Source organism: Danio rerio, chromosome 4 (genome assembly GCF_052040795.2).
Source record: "Danio rerio strain M-AB ecotype USA chromosome 4, GRCz13ab, whole genome shotgun sequence".
Lineage (NCBI taxonomy): Eukaryota > Metazoa > Chordata > Actinopteri > Cypriniformes > Danionidae > Danio > Danio rerio.
This window is the reverse complement of record NC_141024.2, coordinates 46184698-46203164: the sequence shown is the minus strand read 5'-3', so window position 1 is coordinate 46203164 and position 18467 is coordinate 46184698. Positions and strand designations below refer to the sequence as shown.

The 18467-nt window shown below is 35.0% G+C and overlaps 2 protein-coding genes and 1 long non-coding RNA gene across 6 annotated transcripts in view; 2 read left to right on the top strand and 1 right to left on the bottom strand.

Annotated features, from left to right (window-relative positions):
• The window catches only part of LOC141375011 (zinc finger protein), a 254575-nt gene that overhangs the window by 67505 nt on the left and 168603 nt on the right, over positions 1-18467 (top strand). The window lies entirely within an intron of this gene.
• LOC148681926 (uncharacterized) lies at positions 2754-13367 on the bottom strand. Its single transcript, XR_015942819.1, has 6 exons — positions 13308-13367; positions 12881-12987; positions 11578-11960; positions 11239-11281; positions 4302-11141; positions 2754-4016 (listed from the first exon to the last, which is right to left on the bottom strand). It is a non-coding gene; the product is annotated as an uncharacterized LOC148681926 (long non-coding RNA).
• LOC148681922 (uncharacterized) overlaps positions 3671-18467 on the top strand; it is a 31869-nt gene continuing 17072 nt past the window's right edge. Inside the window, exons 1-2 of one of the 2 annotated variants that reach the window (XM_088650333.1) lie at positions 3671-3731; positions 4350-4496. In XM_088650333.1, the coding sequence (XP_088506459.1) occupies positions 4412-4496 (85 nt within the window). In that variant the 5' untranslated portion in view covers positions 3671-3731; positions 4350-4411. Of the gene's footprint in view, positions 4035-4317; positions 4497-18467 lie in introns of both variants that reach the window. The other variant, XM_088650334.1, reaches the window with a different exon arrangement.

Sequence of the window (18467 nt, the reverse complement as noted above, 5' to 3'; positions counted from 1 at the left end):
GAAAAAATATCTAAAACCACATACAAATACAAATAATACCATTAGAAAGAAAGGAAAAAATATTAATACAATTAAAGTATTATTATTAATGATAATAATAAAAATAATAATAATAAAATTGCTAAATTAAACGAATGAAATTAGAATGACACATTAACAAATAACTGTAAGGAAAGCAACTAAAATTGAAAATCTTCTTTAAATACATCTGGATAATATTTCAGGAATCTTAGATTTTTTTAATTCTTAATAAGATAAAGTGATTTTAAGAGGGAAATAAATTCTATTCTAAAATGAACAAAGGATGGGTAATTATTTGTGAATTTTTGTTTGTGAATGCAAAATTTGCCATATAAGATAAAAAAATGTATGATGCGTTCCAGATATTTAGCTTTTGGGTTATTATAATAAAAATTGTCTTTTAGATTAAAGCAATTCACAGCATTGGCAGAAGCAGATATATGAGAATTTAGAAGTAACCAAAATTGCTTGGATATTGGACAATCAAAAACATATGTAGTAGTGCAGGGGTGGCCAACCCTGTTCCTGGAGAGCCACCTTCCTGCAGATTTCAGTTGCAACGCAAATCAAACACACCTGCCTCTAATTATCACGTGGTGTTCAGGTCCTAATTAATTCCTCTGCTTGTTTGCAGAAAGAACAGAAGCTGTCGATGTCCAAAAAATTGTAAATACTAGAATTTACAGGGTAGATTTTATGTAAAAATTTTAAAATGTATTTCTTTTGTCTCGTTGAAAATGCAATATTACCCAGGTAAAAGCCAGGTTCTATTCCAGTCTATATCCTTAACCAAAGACCTCCAGTAAAACTTTCCTCTAGAAGAAATTTTCCTTTTAAATTGTAAAATTTGACGCGCAAAGCTATTGTTAAGTTTCTTATCTAATAGACTAACACCTTCTAAAAGCAAATTTACAGTTAAATGTACAGTGACTTTTAACTAGGTGAACTAAACCGGGTGATATTGCCTTAACAACTTTATTAAATTCATTAGGAGAAGTTGGAAAAAAGTGCTTGTTTGATGATGCAGGAAACATTCTTTCGTGAACCATTTACAACCTACCAAAGGATCCAATTAATATTATTTTTAAACCAACTTTGGAAAAATAATTATTTGTTTTTGATTGTAATATCTCGGTTATTCCATAAGAATAATCGGTGAGGAGAAAATTGTGAACATAACCAAGCTTCCAAGCAAGCAGACATTGCTGGTGGAATTTAGACAAAGCTAAAGATAGCTTGTAGGGAAGATAATTAAATTTAAGAAGAAACAAAAGACTACAGATTTTGTCAAAAAAAAGTAGTTGGGAATAAAAAAAAAAAGACGTTGGATTGGTTAGGCATCTCTTTATCCAACTAATTTTAAAAATGTATATGGTGTCAGAAAAATCTAATAAATTTACACCCCCTCTGCTTTACTATTAAAAAGAGAACTTCCTTTTTTAATTTAAGAGGTTTGTTCTTCTAGATAAATTTCAAGAAAACAGTATTAATTTCTTTGGCCACTTTGTTTTCAACAAATAAAGATAAAGTCGGATATACAAAATGAGAAAGACCCTCTTCCATATAATGACAGGTCCCATTGTAGCCAGGAATTAAGAATATTTTTAGTTTTGCTGATCCTAGACAAAAAAAAAAAAAAAAAAAAAAAAAAAAAAAAAAAATTCAAGTGCTGTCTCACTAAAAGATTTTTAATAACATAAATAAATAACCATTTCATTGTGGATTTAACAAGGATATCTTCTATATATTCCTACCTCAAATTATGAACAGGCATTATCTCACATTTGGAGATATTCAGCTTTAGACCAGAAACACTTGACATGTCAGAAATTAAATTTAAAGCCTTTGATACATTTGAGTCATCTTTTAGAAATAAAGTGGTGTCATCTGCCAATTGTGAAATCTTAATCTCCCTTTCAAAAACAGAAATTTCTTTCAAATCTTGATTTTGCACAATGCTTAAGAACTAATAAAAACTAATAAAAATGAAAAGGAAGAGATTGGACAGTCCTGCCTAATACCACACAAAATATCAAATCCATTAGAAGTATTAAAATGAACAATCACTGAACTATTGATTCCTTTATAAAACATTGCCATAGTGTTAACAAAAGTTTCCCCAAATCCAAAAAACCTCAATGCTTTAAACAGAAACTGGTGCTCAACCGTATCAAAGGCTTTATAAAAATCAAGAAAAAGAATAAGACCATCTGAATGAATAGAATCAGCATATTCAAGCAAATCCAAAACTAATGTTATGTTATTAGAAACATGGCGGCCTTTTATAAACCCAGACTGAGTTTCAGAAATAATAGAATCAAGATTTGTTTTTAATCTGTTGGCAAAGTCTTTTTTTTTTCAGTATTTTTTGCCACTCACTGTTGCAGTCATGACATAATACATTTCTCCTTCATTTTCCACCTCACACAACATCTGCTATCTCTCTCACATACAAAGATTTTCCACCTCACACAACATCTGCTATCTCTCTCACATACAAAGACTTTCAGTATTTGAAGTTGATCAAACATTAATACAATTTTGTTTAATTTATATTATCCACTAAGACTAAGTGTTGAAAGATTGAATCACTCCTATATGGACGTAATGCGAAATAACATTCTGATATTTTGCAGTAATTAATAGAGTTCACATACTCTGTAAGACATATTATATTAAAATGATGGGCAAATCTGTATATTTCATTTTGGTTCCTGCCCACGTAGGTGTAGGATTGTCCTTCTACCTGTTGTTTAATCCCCTGAGAACTTTGCTCATCTTCAGAACTCAAATGAAGACACTTTAGATGAAGTCAGAGAGCTCCTTCATCTGTCATAGACAGCAAGAGTCCAGAGATGCTCAAAGTCCAGAAAAGGAACCAAAAACATTTTTAAAACATGTGACGTGACTTTAGTGGTTCAATTGTAATCGAGTTCCAAGAACATTTTGTGTGCAAGAAAATGTTAAAAAAAGCAGCCAGGTCCAAAATGAGAACAGCTGAACCATGTCTGTTTTTGCCTCCGTATTCTCTTCATTTGCATTCAGCAGACGAAACTCAAACAGGTTTGGCTCAAGTAAAGGATGAGTAAATGACAGAATTGTGATTTTTATGTGAACTATCCCTTTAATGCTTCTGTAAGTAAAGGTAAATTAAATATTATTACTGAAGATATTGCTAAAGAATGGCAGGAAACGTGGAACACAGATAATAAGAGACGACAATTCATGTGGAAAAAAGAAAACTCTATAGGCCTATGATGTTGTAGAAATAAAAAAGAAGAGGTTATAATTATAAGGATGAGATTTGGACTCAGATATTATTTATTCATTTTCTTGTCAGCTTAGTCCCTTTATTAATCTGGGGTCGCCACAGCGGAATGAACCACCAACTTATCCAGCAAGTTTTTACGCAGCGGATGCCCTTCCAGCCATAACCCATCTCTGGGAAAACTCAGATAGGAAGTAATGTGTTGCAGACATACAAGTCATCATAAGTGGATTAAAAAAGTTAAGAAAATGTTTAGATTTAAGGTTTGTGTGAGAGAAAGCAGATATAGTGTAAAGTAAAAACCATGGGATAAATATATCAATAAGTCATGACTGCAAAAGTAAGTGGCAAAAAAGCTAAACAAGAAAAGACTTTTATTTTGGCGTGGCGTGTGACGTCATCAGGCGGCGCCGCTTCAGCGCCGTGATTCAACTGGAGAAAGGTTTGTTTTCAAATGTTTACAGATATATAAACCGATTTAAAGTTAAAGTTCGAAGGTTTTAGTTTGTTATACGATGCTAAATTATGTTCCTGTTGTTGGAAATATTTTAATCCTTTATTCAACGTAGTACTATTATATTCTCAGTAACCGAGGGCTATTGTTTGAATAAAGTAACAGAAAAGTGTGTAATAAGTGTTTTAAAGAAACGTTTTGTTAATTACTCTCATGTAAAGAAACCGTTGAAGTGTTGAAGAGAAGTTATTTTGTTTCTGTTCATTGTTTTATCTATTTTAAACAATAGAGGTAAAGTTGGTTTTATATTCACACATTCGTTCATTTAGAAGTCTATATATTGTTTACCATGTTACTTTGAATATTGGAGTGGAATTAGCATGCAAGTGTGACTTGAAAACAACATTAACACTGTTTATTTGACTGTGAACAATGTTGTACTTTGATAGTCATTGGCTGCTTATATGATTTCACTATTTAGATTTTGCAAATAATACTTTTATGAAATTATATTATTAAGGGGAAAGTCCGAATGTGTAAATATAAAACCAACTTTACCTCTATTTTTAAACAGGGCATTTTTATTGTTTTATTCGTTTTAAACAGGATAAAGTGTCCAAACACAGAGAAAAACTGCCGAAGCGACTGATCTCCACACTGTTATAAAGATGGCGTTTATTAAAGAGGAGAGTGAAGATGTGAAAATCGAAGAGACATTCTCAGTCAAAAATGAAGATCTGCAGGAACAAACAGGTTAGTTTTCATTCTCAAAGACCAACTCAGTCATATAGAGGTAAAGTTGGTTTTACACATTCGTTCATTTAGGAGTCTCTATATTGTTTACTATGTTACTTTGAATATTTGATCGGAAATAGCATGCAAGTATGATTTGAAATCACAGCATTTGACTGTGAACAATGTTGTACTTTGATAGTCATTGACTGCTAATTTGATTTCGCTATTTAGAGTTTGCAAAAATAATTTTATTAAATTATATTATTAAGGGGAAAGTTTGAATGTGCGAATATAAAGCCAACTTTACCTCTATAATTAAATCCATCTTGCAGCCCTAAGTGTGCTGCCTAGTTCTCCTAAATGCACATAAGCACTCATTGAAAGACAGGAATGAGTTTCTTTCTTTTCACTTGTTCTCGTGTCTTTTGTCATTATTTTATTTATTATTAGTCTCCCATTTTCTCTACCTTCTTAAGGTTATTGCTTTCCATGTTCTTCTACTGTTGGTAAAGCGTCCTTGAGCACTGGCAATATATAAAATAAATAAATAAAAACAATAAATTAAAAAAGTTTAACTGAGATGAGGGCGAGGCAGTGGCGCAGTAGGTAGTGCTGTCGCCTCACAGCAAGAAGGTCGCTGGTTTGAACCTCAGCTCAGCTGGCGTTTCTGTGTGGAGTTTGCATGTTCTCCCTGCCTTCTCGCGGATTTCCTCCGGGTGCTCCTGTTTCCCCCACAGTCCTAAGACATGTGGTACAGGTGAATTGGGTAGGCTAAATTGTCCGTAGTGTATGTGTGTGTGTGAATGTGTGTGTGGATGTTTCCCAGAGATAGGTTGCGGCTGGAAGGGCATCCGGAATATTAAAGGGACTAAGCTGACAAGAAAATGAATGAATGAATGAATAACTGAGCTGACGATATTTGACCTACAGTCTTCACATAGAAGATATCTGCTATTACAGTGATAGTGTTGGCTTAGTACTTTCCATTTGCATGTCACATTGATCACAATTCCCTTTTTTCATCAACTTCTTTATGGGTTTAAACTGTTAGAATTACATCATTATTATAATACCTAATTACCAGGGCTATTGTGTTTAAACAGGATTTCTGTGGGGTCTTAAAATGTCTTAAATTCCAAAATCAAAATTTTAGGCCTTAAAAAGTCTTACATTTACTAAAGTATTGTGTTGTAGGTCTTTATTTTAATTTTTTTTAACAAGTCTACATTTTCCTCTATTCATGTTTTGCTACTCAGCCTGTCCAAAACATATACAATCACCAACAATCCATCTCAATAAAGCTTTAAACTTTTTAGTCAAAAAGGTCATTTTAACTCCATTTATCATAATAGTTTAATTAATTTCCTCACAATAACTTTTGTTTAAATAAGCTCCATGTATTTACTGCTGAGGATATCGACTTGCATAGATTTATTTTATTATAGTTTTTAAAACTTTTCAAAATATTTGTAATTTTTTTAAAATAATTTTTTTAAAAGTTATTTTGAAAAACAATTACAAAACAATACAATTAGAGCTTTTGTTAAGAAATATCTAAAATATTGTTTTTTTTTCATTATTCATTTATTATTGTATTATTAAATACAAATATATTTTTTTATAGGGCAAATTAAAATATTTTCCATCTGGGCCATTTGAAAAATTTCTTTATGTCAGAAAGCTTGGATGCCCCCAATATTAAATATGCTGAATGAAATGGACACTAAAATAATTAACTGTTATAAAACATTGTACAGTATTCTAAACTATATGATGTTGTTGAGGGACGACATGAAGCAAAACTAACAATTTATAGTGGAACAATAACGTTTAGCATTGCACTGAGTACAACTGGCCAACAAACTAGTCTAAAAAAGACTTTTGCTGCTTAAGAAATGGATTACAGCATGCTGATGATATGCAGAGATTTGAGTGTAAAGTTTGTCAGTATTGACCATATTCTTCACGTACCAGCAGGTGCCGCCATTGGACGGCATTAGGCATAGGACAATGACAGTTTTTAAGGTATACCGCGGTTTAAAAAAAGTTTTAAAACCATTATTTCTGCTGTACCATCCCTACTTTTTTTACATTTTGTTTGAATATTTTCAGGACAACAGTGTCTCCAGGAGAAAATATATCCAAAGATGCTGTTTTAAATAGTAAAAAAAATAATAATTTGAATTATTAAGCCTGACATGTTTACTGCTTCAAAATACTGAAAATATATTATGTTTAAAGGGAAAAAAAGTTTAGGTTTTTTAACCAGACATTTAAAAAGAATATATTTATAAATGGTAATCACAGTACTGAGAAATCATGATATTTTTAGTCAAGTTTATCACACCGTCAGAATCTTATACTGGTCTGTGAGGGACCGAGCCAGCACATATAGTAAGGGGCATACAAAAAGTAGATTTCCAAAATAATTACTTTTAATAAAGTCAAAATACTTCACAAAAACTCAAAAAATAAATAAATGAAACAATTAAATCAATTGAAAAATCAATAAACTAAACAAAGAAAACAAAACTGAGTTCAAACCAAACTAATCATGACTAAACCAAAAACAGAACTCCTTGAAATGACAATACAGACCACATTTATACCAAAAACAGACAATTTACAACAACAATAAACTAAGTCAAATATCTAAATACAAATCTAAATATTAGTTAAATAAATTCTAAATGAAGCAAAACTAAATATGAATCTGAACAAACACTGCAAATCATTAATGAACTTAAACTAAAGATCAGCTCTCCCTCCAAGCCATTAAGCCAATGGTGTCGGCTGGCGGAACCAATAGACGGCAGTTGGCGGCACGTCGGCCCTTTAGTTTGTCGGACTACATCCAGAAACTCCGTTCCTCATCGTCACTGCAGCACGGTAACTTAAACGCAAAACAAAACTAAATTAACAAAACATACACCACACTGGCCCATCACATGGCCCATGCTTAATGCTGCTTGATGTTGCAAAGTCATTCATTTATTCATTTTCTCGTCGGCTTAGTCCCTTTATTAACTCGGGGTCGCCACAGCAGAATGAACCGCCAACTTATCCAGCAAGTTTTTACGCAGCGGATGCCCTTCCCGCCGCAACCCATCCCTGGGAAACATCCACACACTCAATCATACACACACCCATATAATACGGACAATTTAGTCTACCCAATTCACCTGTACCGCATGTCTTTGGACTGTTGGGGAAACTGGAGCACCCGGAGGAAACCCATGCGAAGGCAGGGAGAACATGCTAACTCCACACAGAAACGCCAACTGAGCAGAGGCTCGAACCATTGACCTTCTTGCTGTGGGACGACAGCACTACCTACTGTGCCACTGCTTCGCCTCTGTTGCAAAGTCTTATTTTCTAATTTTATTATTTTTCTTTGTATGTATAGTCATGAACACATTTGTTTGTGGAGAAAGTAGCCGTTTATTAGTCCTGGTCATTTCTCCAATTGGCAACTGAAGCTCTAAAACAATAGCAAATGAGATCAGGGCCCCATTTCAGAAAGGAGGTTGAGTGAAAACTCATGGCATTTTAACCCCGAAATGAGAGAAACTCTTGGTTTTGCGTTTCAAAATGACAAGTTTGTGAAATTCGAGAAAGCAGGGTAAGTCAAGCCTGTTTCTGAAAGAGAGGTAACTTGGTAACGTACTCTGTGAACCTAACCTGGTCAACAGGTTTTATTCTTTAAACTCAGTTTTGAGTTTCTATTGGTCTCCTTTTCTTTTTTAAAAAGATGAAGCGGTATTTCTCGCTTAGCCTTACATTTCCAGCCACCTATTTTTATATGCATTTTGGATAGGCTATGAGCATTAAAACATCAGTTGATGGAAACATCATGATGCACATAACTTTTGAAATGTAGGCCTAGAAAAAACATGGACTAAATCTTCACCATGTGTTCATTGTGTGCCGACATTGTCCTCTGAGGTGAAAGTCATTTATTAAACAGAAAAGATTCATGTAGCTTTTCCTACCGCAGTAAATTCTGTTTTTACTGTTGAGATTTGGCGTCAGTTAATCAGGAAGTGACTAGTTTAATCTCTTTGATTCATTAAATGGAAACACTGATTCTTTCATTCATTTTCTTTTTGGCTTAGTCCCTTTAATAATAAGGGGTCGTCACAGCGGAATGAACCGCCAACTTACCCAGGCCGTTTATATGCAGTGGATGCCATTCCAGCTGCAACCCATCACTGGGAAACATCCATTCACCCTCATACACTATGGACAATTTAGCTTAACAAATTCACCTATACAGCATGTTTTTGAACTTGTGGGGGAAACCGAAGCACTTGGAGGAAGCCTACATGAGCGCGGGGAGAACATGCAAACTCCACACAGAATTGCCAACTGACCCAGTCCAGGCTTAAACTACCTGCGCCACCTCGTCGCCCGGAAACTCTGATGTATTTGCATATTTTTTATGCGATATTCCAGTTTTGCAAATAAATTTAATTCACATTTTTGGATAGAAAGAGCTATTGCCTACATTTCAGTCACACAAAGAACAAAGTCACAAAGGAAAATGGCTTGTCCTTTAATGCAGGGGTTTTCAAACTGTGGGTTGCGACCCACTAGTGTGTCGCACAGTGAACAAATGTGGGTCGCGCAACGTCACATAGCTGCAGCTATATTTACATTGCGGTGAATCAAAACCAGTACGATTGATGGCAATAACTTAAAAACCCCTTACCCTAAAAATATCTAAAGTGTGTTTCCTACAAAAAGACAAAGCTGGTTATGTTTCGCTCGACATTAAGAGCACTGCTCCGTTTGAGCCCTTGCAATCTGCGTTTAGCTGGTAGAACTCCGTCTTTTTATTTATTTTTTTGCTTCGTCCTGCGTGTTTCATTTTAACCCTCTCAGGCTCAAATGAAGTTTTAGAGACAGGAAAAATCTGATATTTGGGTAAAATTATCATATGGGGTAGTACAATAGAATCCTGACTTTTTTTAGAGAGACTTTCACATGCAAGGCGTTCTGAGATGTTGCAGATTTGCAACATTGGCCCAGTGTGGTAATAAGACACTGTCGACTGAATATGATATGAACAATAACTTTTTATATACAACTTTTCAAACAATGTAACAAATTGCTTTTTTAGTGGCAGAACAACAACAAAAACAATATGGGATCTAAATCCAATATCTCAAATCCTCATTGTTTCCAAGTCACTTTGTCATGTGGTACTCCAAGAAACAGTTTTTGTCTTTTGTGTCATCTGGTGTGCAAGTGGGGAAACTGTTGGTTGCATATGGACAACCAAGTCCTGCAGTGGTACTTCTGAGTAGAAAAACTCATAAAATATGTATCTGGAGTAATAAGGTGGTTAATTTTTAACTGTTGCAAATCTGCAACGCCTACCTTGAGAGGGTCACTACTAATTTTCTCTTAAATAAGCACAAACAGTTAATAAAGTAGTCGAATGCTTTCATTTTACATCTTTGCATTCTAACATTAACAAAGGGGCTTGATCAAAGGTTGATCATATTCTCTTTAAAAAAAAGAAGTGTATCTTTTTCAACAACAAAAAAAAAAGATCACAGTTACAGCCAGCATTCCAAAAAAAGCACTTCGAGCCTCATTTTGTGCATTTCAAATAGCAAAAATTCAAAAAGCCACTGCCATATATTTTTGACCGCTTTGAATGGATTTTTTTTTTACCCAATTTTCCATATTAAAATATTATGGTGGGTCTTAAGAATGAATTACTTGCCTAGGTGGGTCCCGAAACAAAAAACGTTTGGGAATCCCTGCTTTAATGAATAATTATCCTAAATTCACAGACCTTCGACAGGGACATGTACTGTCACTAAATTAATGGGATTATTACACAGCAAAATATGGGGACCCAAAACAACTCTATGGGTGTTAATTTCAACACTTTGAAAGTGTCTCATGGGGTCCACTCAAAACAGAGTTAAATCAACACTTTCAAAAGGGTTGGCATATTGACACCGAAGTTAGGGTTAATTTTAACTCTGGGCAGAGTTAAAAAATGTAACTATATTTAACACCGCCTGGTGTAATATATTATTTTATTCAACTCTCTTGAGTGTAAATATGGTAAAAAACTCAAATAGACTGTAAATTACAAAATAAAAAAACATTTTATTTGAAAACATTCACCACTTCAACAATTCATTCAGTTTTTAAAATGCAACAATGTCAAATATGCTTTAAATGTTTTATTAGTACAGACAGTATCAACAAAATATGTATGACCAGTGCTCAAAAAGGCTGTTTTAGTCCTTTGGTCCAAACTTGATGTTTCATCAGAGCAATTTGAAAGTTCAATATACAGTATCGTCACTCATAGTTTTCTTCTGAACGCATAGTTTTCTTCTGAAATTACATTTCAGACAACTTGACGTGCAAATCTTTCATTTCTGGTGTTTCCTTGGTCCTCCATATCAAACACAGCAGTTTAAATGAAGGTATAAATGCTGGAAACTTGTGTGTAAACAAACTGGAGCTAGGAAATCTCATCAAGCATGTCCTGTGAATGAAGTGCTTCCCTGCCACAGGATGACCTTTTTATCCATGACGATGTACAGTAGTAGCTGCTGATCGCTCGTCTGGTGGTTCCTGATGCACGGATATAGGGTGATGCTCTTCTAAGAACTCTTCAAGACTCCAGCATGACTAAGATAAATGTTTGAAAACAAATTGCAATCAAATTCTATGATATATTTAAAAGAACATTTAAAGTAAATAAAACATTCAAGAAATCTAAACTCACCTTTTGAAAATCTTCATGATGATCCACAACTTGACTCTCCCAGCTGGTTGAGGTGACAGGATATGGAAAAGTAGAAAAAAAACACATACATCACTGTTGGATCTCCAAAAATAATTAGGTTAACCACTATGACTAGAACTAGAAAAACAGGCAGCTGTCTGTCCAGAATCCTGAATTTAACACAACACTTGGAGCAAAATTTAGAGGAGCTTAAAATCTTTTATATCATTTAGTGATGCTGACTTCCCCAAAATATTGGCCACAGTGTAAAATATATTCATAAACTTAAAGTTTTCTGTAAGCGTGTGCGTGTGTGTGCGTGCGTGCGTGTTTCTTTACCAGATTCAACTTGTTAGGCCCTTTCAGGACCAGTATTGACGCCACCTTTCCTGGAGTCTAGCAGATGTTTCAGGTCCAAATATAATCTAAAATATTAGGATAAGCAGAAGAGGAAAAGTGCAAGGCAAAGAGCAAAACATTATTTAAGTAACAGTTCACCCACAATACAAAACTTATCACCTTCATGTCATTTGTTATTCTCTAATGCTCTAATACCCTCTCAGCTTATTGTGAAACAAATACAGAACTTTATCAAACATACCTTCATCACCACACATGACTAAGAAGGTGTGCTTGGTCATTTCACCAACTCTGGAAATACACCATCCGTCTCTAATCAGCCACCGTCACAGGGTCTTGTGTTATTGTATAGAGAACTGTGGCTGTTAAAAAACAACAAAACATTAGTATCTAACACATGCATAACCTTCAGATAAAAAAGAGAGATGAACATCACAAAGTATGCCTCACACTTTTTCAGATATATTTTAATTCAGATGTTGATTATTGATAATAAATCTACAAATCAAACCTGTATCATCATTAGGCTGCTCAAATATGAATCAGTTGATTAATTTTACAGACATGTGGCTGTTTACAACGTACTAAATTGTCTTTAATAAAACGGAAATGTTGTGTACAGTACATGTTAAGTTTAGCCTAGTTTTAAGCACAATATCATGCGGGAGAAAAAGCTTGACTAAGATGTTCCTGACTACAGAAATAGCCTAACTTACTAACGTCAGACATCCCGAGTTGGGAAAAGTCATTTTCGGGGGATACAGAGTTGATTTGCGGGAGGTAGCGGGAGTGAGTACCTAAAGAGCAATGCGATGAGTTGCGCGCGACGTACCTAAAGAGCTGGGAGGGATGCGGTGGAGAGGGGTGTGCAAAGTGTTTAATGACCGGGCGGGAGACGCGCGATTTCCGGGAGATTATCATTCATTTGCGGGCATCTACTTGGGCATCTGGGAGTCTCTGTGCATTTGCGGGATAACGTTAACGTTAGTCCCGCAACTTCTGGGAGACTTCTGTAACGTCAAATGTCTGAGAAAGTGCAAACGCGGTCATTTAAAGACATTAATGTTAACATTCCGACTTTAATGGTTGTCAACACTTAATATAATTCAAGCGTACGTTGTCACGCGAGTCTATGGACTAACGGTATATGGACGGCCACGAATGAACCAGTTTAAAAGGGCTGCGGTGTTTAAAATAACCAAATTAACATACACGGATAACAAACAATCATATGTTTTAGTCAGGAAGCCTTTTACAAGTAAGCATATGTTCATTTACTCACCAGATATGTTTTAGAAACTCTCCAGAGCTTATGGAAACCGTCCTGTGTTGCCGTTAGCATCCGGGCAGAGTAGGCTAGGCTGCTCCGGGGATTCCCTCGCTAGTTTGCTTCGAGTTAAAGGAGAAGTGTCGATTTTATTTTACAGATGGGTAACAACGCACAAAATGGCATTAAGCGTGACAGAAATGTGTTGAACATGTACATTTGATGTTTTTATGCACTATGTATGCGTTAGCATATATAAAAACATTCTTGAAAAGAAGTCAATAGTAATGCAGTTAAGCTAGATACACAAACGACCATGAATGAACCGCAGAAGTTTAAAATTGTCACTACATTCTAAAGTTATTAACTTAACAATATGTTTACAACTGAATTTCCTTAAAGAAAGTCAGTAAAATACCAACATTTAGGTAGTTTGACTCACCAGTTGCTGTTCTAAACTTCAGATGGAAAATGGCGTCTGGAAAATTCTTCAGTGACTGGGGCTGCATGAATTCCCGGATGTTGGAAATAACACCACCAAGTGTAAAAAAGATAACTCCTTGATTTCGCACTGAATAAAATCAATTCTAACTCTTATTATATTCATTTATCAAAATCTAACTCTTTAACGTCAACACTTTACTCTGAAATGCTTCAACACCGAGAATTTAACTCTGATGAATTTGCTGTGTACTCATTCTAAAATCTATTTAGTTCTGCTTACATTTTTAGTATTCAAATATTTTTATAGATTTTTCAAAAGTCTTCAATTTTTCCACAACACACATATTGAACAACACATTAACATAATACATAGCTACAGACATACTCATACCCCATAAAGAAAAAGGGAAAAATTTAAATAAATAAAAATAGATTAAACAAATTAGGAAATTAGGGATAAACTCTCACCTAGGATATAATAACCCCTGAGCATTTAATCTAGAATAGAAAAGGCTGCCTAACCTCATAAAACTTTTTTGTAGAGCCTCGGATGGTGTACTCATGGTGCTCGAGTTTAAAATGTGATAACACTTTTAAAATTCAATGTTTGTGGGATGGTGGGTTTGTTTTTTTCCACCTGAGAAGAATCAGGCGTCTGGCCAATAAAGAAGAAAAGGCAATGATTTTTATGTGATTTGTTGACAGGTACATTTCTTCTGGCCCTGTACCAAAAACTGAGGTCAAAGGATTAGGATCCATATCTTTATTACATATAGATGAAAATGATCTAAAAATATTGGCCCAAAAATGTATGTAATTTAGGGAATCCCCAGAACATCAGATCTGCTGGCTCCAAACCACATCTGGGGCAAGATGAATCTGACCCTGGATACATTTCTGCCAGCTTGCTCCTAGAAAGGTGAAGCCTATGAAGCACCTTAAACTGAAAAAAAGACCATGTCTAATACATACAGAAGTTGAGTGTACCAGTTCTATGGCATATTGCCAGGCTGTATCTGATATTTCTAGTCCCAGTTTGTCTTTCCATTTTTGCTTTATACAATTTAGGGAAAAGGAGGCAGTTCTTTGGATCACTTCAAAAAAAAAAAAAAAAAAAAAAAAACATAGACATCATACCTCTTTGATATGAGTCCATGTTTACCAATTCATCTATCCAGCATGATTCTGGTTGGTTCAGTGAAGGAGAGAAGTGTTTTTTTAATGGAACTACAGACCTTAAGGTACCTAAAAAATAATTAACTGTTGAAATGAGATAAATATGCCATCTTTTAACAGGTCCTTTACACAGTTAACTCCCTTCCTAGACCAGAATTCGAATGCTAAATCTATAAGAGGGAGGCAATATCGGATTGAACAAAATAGGAGCAGAAGGCAATGCTTGTTTATTATTAAAGTGAAGTCTAAATTGTGACCATAATCTGAGTGATCCATTAATAACTGGGTTATTTGTAGAATATTGTTTACTCACTGGAATCGAAGCACAAAGTAGTGAGCGTAAAGACACTGGATTAGACGTGTGCTGTTCCATCAGTAACCAAAGTGGGGCCTCATTATACAGATGTTGGAAAGCCAGAACAGTGTTTCTATAATCAGTTTGTGTAAAATGGCCATCCAATAATAGGGTATATGCCGAAGCATGCTAGTAGGACTTTTAATTTGCCAGTAGCCTGTGTTAAGCGCTTTCGGTAAACTGTATGCCAATGCAAAAATCTGCGTGTTTAAGGTCTGCTTTCTTTAGAAATCAGCAATCTCCACTGGCCGAGTGTTATCCGATATAAAGTGGGTCTCAGATTGTTCAAGAAGCACTGCATTAAATGACATTTTTCCCCGCCATGTCTTTATAATATGAGCTTTTATTTTACCCAAGTATATTCAATGGAACTTCTGCGCTAGCCTGCTGATTCTGATGGGTGAATGCGAGTAAAAGGCCTTTTGTCTTGTTTTACGCTTGAACAACTAAATGAATGCCAAAGTTTTTTTAAGTGTATTTTAATTACATTACATTAAGTACATTACAACATCGATGCTGTAAAAGGAAATAATAAAAAAAAATAATAATCACAATAACAGGTCACCGGAAGTTTATCAGTATGGGAACAACACTAGCTTAGCATATACCCTATAGTAAAAGAAATTTGGCATTGCCAATCCACCCTCTTCCTTCTTTCTTTCCAAGAATTCCTTTCTCATGTGAGGAATTTTCTTATCCCATAAAAACGTAGAAATACAATTATTCAACTCCTTGAAAACTGACTTGGGAATAAAAACAATCACGGTCTAAAATAGAAACATAAATCTTGGTAGTATTGTCATTTTAATGGGTCCTACTTTATATTAAGTGGCCTCAACTAATATGTATTTACACAGGAATTCATAGTTTGTTACAATGTACTTATTGTGTGAACACTAGTGTTGGGGTACTCGAACTTGGACTCGGACTCGAGTCCAGTTTTGATTGGACTCGGACTTGTCACGGACTTGGGGAAACTTTTACTCTGACTTGACTCTCTCTGGCTGCATGCTAGCTTTTATTTACACCACCGCACCATACCAGCAGGCAGCAGCAGCACGTCATCACCTTAAACGTGTAACCAGAAATAGCCATAATCACACAATGCGTACGTGGCTAGGTTTACAACAATAATGTCTTTAAAATCAGCAATAATTTGTCTTCTACCGATATGTTGAAAGAAAAAAAAAAGGTAAGAGCTTATCTACTTGAATTGTACATTCATATTGTAGGTATGATGTTAAAACATACTGTTTTGTTGTTTATATTGGTGTCAATATATCCGCAAATAACGTTTTGCGCTTTGGCTCTGAGCCAGAGAAATATGCGTTCAGCGCTTGATTTAGGCTAGGGCTTCTCAAATCCGGACTCCGTAATATTCAAAGTTTTCCTGTGTGACTCTTATAATGACATCCCGCTATCATCCCGATTCATTTTCCAATACTTATGGTTAATCTTTCTATGAAAAGTGAAAGTACACAGCGATCTCAAATGCGATAGAACTGCAAGAGCTGTTCAAGAGAATTGTGCTTTCACTTTATTTTGGCTTGAAAGCACGTTAAAATGAATATAAAAATGTCTGCATTCACTTCCATTAAAGATGTGCGTCGATCATCACATTTCTGAATCAGTGTAGCCTTTACATGCTGACTGACGGACGCGTTCCGTATAATAAACTCATCCCAGATCCCAGATCAGCTTCTGCTTTTGAGGGTAGGGTTAGGAGAGTATCAAGATTGTGTAAAATTACAGTAATTAAATGATGAAATAGCAAAAACTTTGTAATAATGTTGCTTGGAGTTGCATATTATATTAAGTCAATATAAGCACAAATGAATTTAATGTAGAGTTATATTCAAATCCAGACAACATTCAGAATGGATAATCACTGGACTAAGTCCACAAATTCAAGCAATAATTTAATCTTTTTAAAGATAGAATGAGGTTTGACTTTGAATTTGTGTAAAAATTAATATTCAGGTAATATTTTGATGAGAGACATTGGAGAGATTAGGTCCACAATGTGAGTCTTCTGTGTGAGAATAAACATTACTGATTGTGAGCAGCAGTATATATCTGCCCTACATGTTGAATATGCAAGAGAGAATCTGATAATGACACATTTCTGATTCTATTTATATGTAGTCAATGACAGAGTGAAAGAATATGTGTATTGCATAATCATCTCAATTGTTTCATGTATATAATTATTATGATTAATTAGGCTGGCTTGAGAAACAAGCCAGACTACTGAAATCCTATTTAAACTTATTATTTTTATTTATTATTCTTCTTCTTCTGAGACTAAAATTCAAAATATATCTCCTCCTAGAGCTTTCGAGCTATGACCACTAGAGATGCGCGGTTGGCGGTTATAGCCGCGGACTTCGCGGATAAACCGCGGATCGGGCGGATGACGTTACAAAAAAATAATATTTTAATTAAATTCGGGCGGGTGACGGGCGGTTGTACTGTTTTTATAGGCATAGCTGGCGCACCAACGAAAAAGTCTAGGACTGATTTCACAGAATGTGAGGAGGAATCAGATACACTAATTCTGGATGAAGTACAGAAGTATTCCTCTACAAACTTCCGTATAGACGGATCAGCAGAGGAAAATCTACTTTCCTTTTGGGAGAAATAAGGCCAGTCATTCCCACGACTACAGCACCTTTCCAAGAGAATTCTATGCATTTCAGCAACAAGTGCTGCGAGCGAGCGCTCCTTCAGTGCAGCAGGGCGCATTATAGTGGCTATGCAGGCGCTCCCGTCTGAATCCTGACACAGATGCTGTTTTATTCCTGCATTGTGCCAAGAAAAAATCAAACTAGACCTAAGGTCAGGCATATTAAACCAATTAGCCTATGTTATTTAGGCTACACATATGTTCAATATAAATTTTTGAGTTCGGTCAGCTGATAATTTTACGTTCATATTGGTTTAGCCTATTCTATTCTAGACATGTTGGCCTCGCTTTTACGTTTCGAGGCTAAGGTTATTTTGCCAGAATTTCTTTGTCGCAACTTTAATGGCGTAGTATTTCGTTATGTTCGAAGTATCTCGCAGGTTTGAGGGGAATGGGGATGATCCTAAGTCCATGGGTTATTGGGGCACTTGTCATACATGCACTTTAGCCTGGTCAGACTTTATGTTCGCTTAAAGAGGGATGGCATATCTATTTTTCTAATTTAATTTCTAATTGTGACGTTTTTATTAAAAAAAATTTCAACTGTTTGCCAAAGCATGCGACTATAGCCTATGCCTACATTAAGATATTTATGTTAATATTTTTTTTACTGCCTGTTGTTTCTTTTGGCAAATAAAATAGGTATTGTCTGATAGAGATATCAATAAAGGTTCATCTGTGTCGCAGAACTGGTGTTGTTTCCGATTTCTACAAGCTCAATAACATCCACAGCAAAAAATAAATAAATAAATAAAATAGTCGAAAACTGTGCCCATTAATTAGATGTGCAAGGCAAGCAGGTACGTTTTTGGGGTTGCTATGGATAACAAATGTAAACTAATGTAAATGACTTATAATTCTATCTATTTACTAAAAAATAAGTGAAATAGGCATTTAGTAGTAGACTAAATAGCAGCATGTTGAAATTATGTGTCAATGCG